Source organism: Austrofundulus limnaeus, unplaced genomic scaffold (assembly GCF_001266775.1).
Source record: "Austrofundulus limnaeus strain Quisiro unplaced genomic scaffold, Austrofundulus_limnaeus-1.0 Scaffold194, whole genome shotgun sequence".
Lineage (NCBI taxonomy): Eukaryota > Metazoa > Chordata > Actinopteri > Cyprinodontiformes > Rivulidae > Austrofundulus > Austrofundulus limnaeus.
The window spans coordinates 148,541-154,923 of NW_013952596.1; the positions used below are offsets into that span (position 1 = coordinate 148,541).

At 45.6% G+C, this 6,383-nt stretch overlaps 1 protein-coding gene across 1 annotated transcript in view; it reads right to left on the reverse strand.

The window, feature by feature from the left end:
- Window positions 1-347: 347 nt before the first annotated feature.
- Window positions 348-6,383, reverse strand: part of LOC106524605 (axin-2) — a gene marked incomplete at its 5' end in the record, with an annotated part of 52,509 nt that continues 46,473 nt past the window's right edge. The window contains 6 exon segments of the mRNA XM_014018472.1: window positions 348-951; window positions 2,949-3,074; window positions 5,089-5,178; window positions 5,277-5,510; window positions 5,598-5,747; window positions 5,828-6,246. Coding sequence (XP_013873926.1) covers window positions 825-951; window positions 2,949-3,074; window positions 5,089-5,178; window positions 5,277-5,510; window positions 5,598-5,747; window positions 5,828-6,246 — 1,146 coding nt within the window. The 3' untranslated portion in view covers window positions 348-824.

Genomic DNA, 6,383 nt, shown 5'->3' on the forward strand with positions numbered 1-6,383 from the left:
GGGTGGTGGGATCCTGGTGGGACAAATGTAACAAACTACCAGCAGCATATAAAACTGGGACTGACCATTAAAATAATGGAGAGCTTTGGGCAGAACCCACACCAAAACCATTAGTTTGGGTCAGCCGTGGCAGCAAGGCTACAGGAGGAGTTAGGCTTGTGTTTCAACAGAAAAACTTTCCCCACAGCTTTCTCCCAACATTCAAAGCAGCTTGCCCATTGGCTGGAAACAGGAAGAGGGGGGCGGGTCACAGGTTTTAGAAGACTCAGGGTGCAGGAAYGAGAGGAAAGGGTTTTTCTGTTTCAATAAATACTAAATAAAAACTTTCAACTCAAGACAAAAGCATCTATATATAATACATGTATATATACATATATGCATGTATGTATATGCACACGTACAGGCGAAGTGGGCGGAGTAATGTTAGGGTTGTCTCGCTCGCTGCACCATCAGTCTTTCGTCTCAACAGTCTTCAGTGGTTATCGTTAAGCGGAGTCGGGGGTCTCCCCTCCCCCTGGACTCKGGTTCTCGGGGTGGTCTTCAAAGTTTCGTTCCCTCCTGTTTCTAAGGCTGATCGGTTGAGAGAGTCAGGGAGGGGGGAGGGGGGCACCTCCTCTGAGTTCGGCATACTTCATTGGCTCGTCTTCCTTCAATCACTCCTCTTGTGCTGGATATATTAACTCTGTTTAGCTTAATATTAAGAAATAGATTAAAAAAAAGAGTCCAGAGTGTTTTTTTTTTACTCTCAGTCTGTCGCTCAAGTTTTTAGGAAATGTTTAGCTTTAGTTTGGGTGGGGGGCAGGGGGGCAGGTTGTTTGTGCTCTTTAGTCCATCCTCTCCACCTTGCCCAGGACCTTGCCCTCGTACATGGGCAACACCGTGGAGTCCTCCAGAACCTCCTCAAACACCGCGCCGCACTCAAACTCATCGCTTGCCTTCTTGAAGTAGTACCTGAGGAGACATGAGAACAGAGAGGGGGGGTTGTGGTTAGAGGAGATGAAGTGCAGCTCATCATCATTCTCACTTGTCCACATAGGAAGCCTCAGTGCCACCTCGATGCCGCCTCTTCAACAAATAGATCCTGYCTCCACATGGCCCTGCTGCACCTACAGAGCTGAGCTCAGTGGGTTTGACAGCTTCAAACTGTTATTCTCTCTGGCWTTAAACTGCAAATAATACTTTGGGCTGTTTTAAATAGTGTGGTCACTTTGTTCTGATTGATTCCAATGTTTTAATAAAAAACCCTCCTGCTTCAGAGTTCATCCATYATCTAAATTTCGAGGTCTGATTAAAGTCGAAGGGTTAATTAGAGACAGTTTAATCACCTCTCCCCCTGAACCCCATTGTGCTCCCACCCTTTCTGTGTCCACTGGTTTCTAATTGGTCCAGCTGTCAAACGAGGAGCCTTTATGTCACACAGGTTGACATTTTAGGTGCCTGACGGTCTGAGGTCACGCTCTGCCGCCTGCCTGCCTCATCACCAAGATCCTCACAAARGTGCAGCTTTCCAATCAGCAGGAAAATGCAGGACAAACACGACTCGGCTGTAAGGTGCAACAAAAGGRTCGTCCTCAGCTTCCTGTAGGTCACAGGTCCCCTAGTTAGCTCCCAAGCAGAGATAACTCCCAGTGGGTCCCAGTGACTGCGCAGTCTCCTGGAGTTCCTAATGATTTCTACTCCCTGCTTTAAACGCAGCACGAGGACCAGCAGGAGGGGCTTTAATGATAAGCTTTGTAATGGAAAAATGCCTCATTTTGTCCATGTGTGCCTGTGTTTAGAACATAAAAAGAATTTAAAAAAAGGGGGGGGGTGTTTTATGAGCTCAGCTTAAAGTCATTCAAACAACACATGTACAGAAGGGCGTACAAAAATATACACATCCAGCCTTCTTTTCCCTGCTGATTGTAATCAGACAAATGAACAAGAAGCTTTGCTTCATCGCAGCTGAAGAACGGGGAAAAAATCACGCTTTTTCTGCTGAGCGCCACTCAAACCAGTTTAGTTATATTTGTTTTATTTCTCACTAAATTAAATAAAACAATCTAATTTATTGTTTTTATTTTCTTCTGAAAAAAAAAAAACCCTACATTTTTCCTCACAAATAGTTCAAAGTCATCACTTTGTTGCAGAGACGGAGCGACAGAAGGAGTCTTTCCACTGGAACATGTTTCATGTTGCAGGATTTTTCTCTCCTCACAACATCTGGCACCAATATAGTCTGGCAGAGCTGCGGAGTACTGTTTTCTGCTGAACCGCTGCCATGTCCAAATTAACCAACTCCACACATTCTGCTGCCATTGAAGCCAGACCCCCACCCCCCACCCACTCCTCCATTCTCACAAGCTCACTGAAGAGTTATGAGATAGCTGGGGGAGCTGAGGTTTGTTTGTGGGCCTTCTTCTCTGTGTTGCCCAACAAGCAGATGTGCCCTGATGTTGATGTCATGGACAAGATTAAGCTGACGGCATACAACACACTCATCACTGAGAAGTTATCCCAAAGAGAAAAGCTTTTTTGGCACTTGTATTTAAGAACCAGTGAGTTGATTTGAGGAATTTGCCCTCGCTGTATTACTGCTGGACTGTTAACAGAACAAGGTGCTCGCAGCGCTCCACTCAGGCYTCTGATGCAACAGTGTGGAGAAGGAATTTGAAGGCATCGCAGTGCTCTWTGGACACAAAATAAAATAGCCCAATGCTTCAAAGCCATATTTATTAGGGCTGCCTTTGCATGGAAATCAGTACCAGATGTGGGAAGAAAATTCACTCCAGAACCGCCTTTCTCCTCGTTTCTATAAGCTCTGAATGCAACAGCTCCACCGTCTTTTCTAGTCAAACATCAGGACACTTATGTACAGTTAGAAACACTTGTTGATCTGGTGTAATTATGTCACCCAGCAGCTCTATATGAACGAGGGAAGATTTATAGAAAACCAAATTCAAACATACCGGTAGTTGCCTTTTTTGCTGAGCTGTTCCTTGAAGTGACCCAGGGTGAGGCAGTGGGTCTTCATCATGCTGCGATAAGGGATTTCTTCACCACAGAAGAAGTAGGTGACCACCAGCTCCTTAGACCTGAAGATTTAAATTAAAAAACAAAGTTTAATAATCCGAGTCTGATTCTTAAGAATCTGAATAATTACAGAAGCAAAGGAGGATCAGAGAAAAGTAAGTAAGTAGTTCACTGGGCTGTGAGAAGAAAATATCGATATGCTGAAATCTCTCGATATTCCATTTTCTGATACTGTATTGATTCTCTAAAGGCCAGTATCTATTTTATATTAATGTTCAGAATGTAAACTTTCAAGGTTAATTTTGTGTTGCAGTTTAGTCTCCGGCCACTAGTTTGCAGCATTCAGCCCGCCATTTGGCTCCTCCGCTAGCGCTAACTCYAACATTAGCACTGTGAGTAAACGTTAGCACTGAAGTATCAATGGCAAAATCTGAAAGGATTAGAGCGACACCRGCTGCCTTCTAAGTTGAGTTCGAGTTGCCAACTGTCCTGTTTTAGCCGGGCACCCCGTACAGGAAGCTCTTTCTCCCGACTGGATCCTGCAATCAGCCGTCATTTTACTGAAGGCAGGCAGGTATTTACCGCAACCCGAGCTGAAGGGGGTCCCCGTGGGACAGTACTGAAGTGACCAAATGAAACATATAAGATACACACAAAATAGTTTTTTTAAATTAGAATTTTTGGAGATAAAAATGGCCACATATCACCTTGCTTACATTACAATTAGGGCTGGGCGGTATGACCTCAAATTCATCACGGTATAAATTGAACCCCCTTCACGGTAACGGTACATATCGCGGTAGAAAATTATCATAAAAAGTTAAGATAATGTAATTTTTAGAGTATTTTTTTGCAGAAAAATGTAATCTTAATTAAACCCAACGTTTTTGCTTTAATATCTGCCTGCCAAACAATGAGCTTCTCCCTGCTGAATTTATCAGCTGCTGCTCTGCTGCGCGCTCATCTTCATCTTCATCTTCATCATCATCATCATCATCATCATCAGAGCAGACTTTACATTAGCAAGATGAATTTACGACTGAACGAACTTCCACGTCTTTTTTTAAAAATAATCTCTGTGGGTAACAATACATAAAAAACAAGTTTTTTTCTCCGACAATTGGTGTGAAAAACTACAGTTGTTAAAGCTTCGCTCTGCGTGACGTGCAGCGAGAGGGAGGGAGGAAAAGATCCCGTGACACAATGTAACTTTTCCTACAGCGGGAGGAGAATATTTTGAGGATTTATTCTCTCTATACGTGTTTTAAAATGCTAGAATTTCTTCATTATATTTCGAACTCCTGCTCAGGTGTCTCTGCACTCACAGCCCTGTTGACACAGGTGCGATGATGTAATGACGATAGGACGGTAGAGTATAAATTTCTACCATAGGCCAACCGTTACCGTTTCTACCATCTACCACATATACCGCACAGTCCTAAGTATAATACATCGCGACATATCGTATCGTGACCCCTGTGTTATAATTTGTATTGTATCACCAAATTCTTGCCAAAACACAGCCCTAATTGAGAAGAGTCAGACGCCTGCAACGACTCTGTCCTGACTGAAAGAAAATTTGTTGTAGGAATTTTTAGAAACGGTTCAAAACTCGTGTGACAGGACAACTAGCCTCTGTGAGGAAACTGAGAACCACCGAATGTTTTGAGACACTTTGGAGAATCCTTACGAAGCCAACAAGTCTTCAACATTTACAGRCCAGTGAGACACAATTCTGAGCACGTCAAAAAGAAAGAGGTCAAACAGTATTAAACATTTAATGTGACTCATTTCTAATGACAGATGATTACTTGACACATATGTGATTTGCTTTAGAACAAAGACGAGGTGAACATTAGGAACGAGCGCACGCTTCAATTTAAATTAATTAAAAAAGAGAGAGTTCAAGACTTCACTAAGCTGACTCATTTTTCCCCTCTTTAAAAGGAAGTGAGGAAATCTGGAAGGAAAAAAGGTGAAGGCCTGGAGCGGGAGGCAAATCTGAGGAAAGCTGAGCGAGGAACTGAATTTATGAAAGTGGAAAACAACYGAGCATGAAATAAAAACAATGCTTACTCATCAGAGGTGGTCAGAGAGCTGCCAACGCTGACTCCAGCACCTGGATGGCTCCTGTCCCTCTGAAGGCTGCTCGCTGCTGTCGAGTGCCTGTTGAACAAAAACAGGAACAACTCATCAATAATCTGAAGAGACATCACTTACACTGCAGTTAAACACAGATTTGTTTTAAGCTTTGAGCTTCTTACTTTGGCTTTGGTGGCTTAGAAACCTCTTCTAGTCTTCGACAGGCCTCCTCCAACTGTGCCAGGGTGTTGGGTGGGGGTAAGGGTGGCATGGCTGGGTCCTGGATGAAAGGGTGGCCTGGGTGATGGCCACGAAGGTGAGTGCCGTTGCAGATGCCCCCTCCACCCCAAGAGGTGTTGGTTCGAGCAGGCAGAATCTTGGAGTCAAGCGGGCTGGACTTCTTTAGGCCTTGAGCGCTGTTGAGATTTAAAAATAAAAACAAAAGAGAGGTCAGCACAGTAAGAGACGAAACGGCGCTGTGGAGTTCGCTGATAGCCACTTGCCTGTGTGGCTTGTGCTTTCCCTGCCTCTCGCTCTCTAAGATCCACTGCCAAACATTCTGAGAGCGGTCGGTGGAAACCTGGGGAAGGCACGATGAAGACGTGTCCTCATCACAGGCCTTGGCCGGCCGTCTGGACAAAGTGCTGCAGCGGCTGGAAGAGGACGGACATGGTTAGGACAGGAGGRGGGGCGGCTTTGAAACATGGAGGCGCCGCTTGGAGGTTGTACTCACGCAGGTGTGAAGCTGGAATAACTGGCGCCCCCTTGAGGGCAGAGGCACTGCACACGCTGAGCCGCRTCCGTCTCGATCTGCTCCTTGGTCTTCGGCCCAGCGTGGTGATGGTGGATGTAGTGGTGGTGGATGTGCTTTGTGGACTGCCTGCTCGTCAGGAGGACCTTGGAGGCCCCGTGATAAGCACCGAAAAAGGGCCCGGATGACAGAAAGGCACCTGTCCGCTCTGGGGAGCGAGAACGAGGCGAGTGCCGAACCACGCCTGGTGACTGGCAGCCGGGGGTCTTTAGCACACGGGAAAGGTGCTCGTCTAAGATAGCCTGGGGGTCTTCCTCGCACTGGCTGGAAGATGGAAGCAGCGGGTGGTGGAGAGGGATGCTGCTGCTGCCGAGGTCCATGCTCTCCTCCCTTTCATCCTCCTGAACAGGCAAAGAGAAAAATTTAAAGTTACGGCGACTGACAAAACATGAATAGTCACAAGAGTGTAAGATTTTATTTTGTGTGTGTGTGTGTGTGTGTGTGTGTGTGTGTGTGTGTGTGTGTGTGTGTGTGTGTG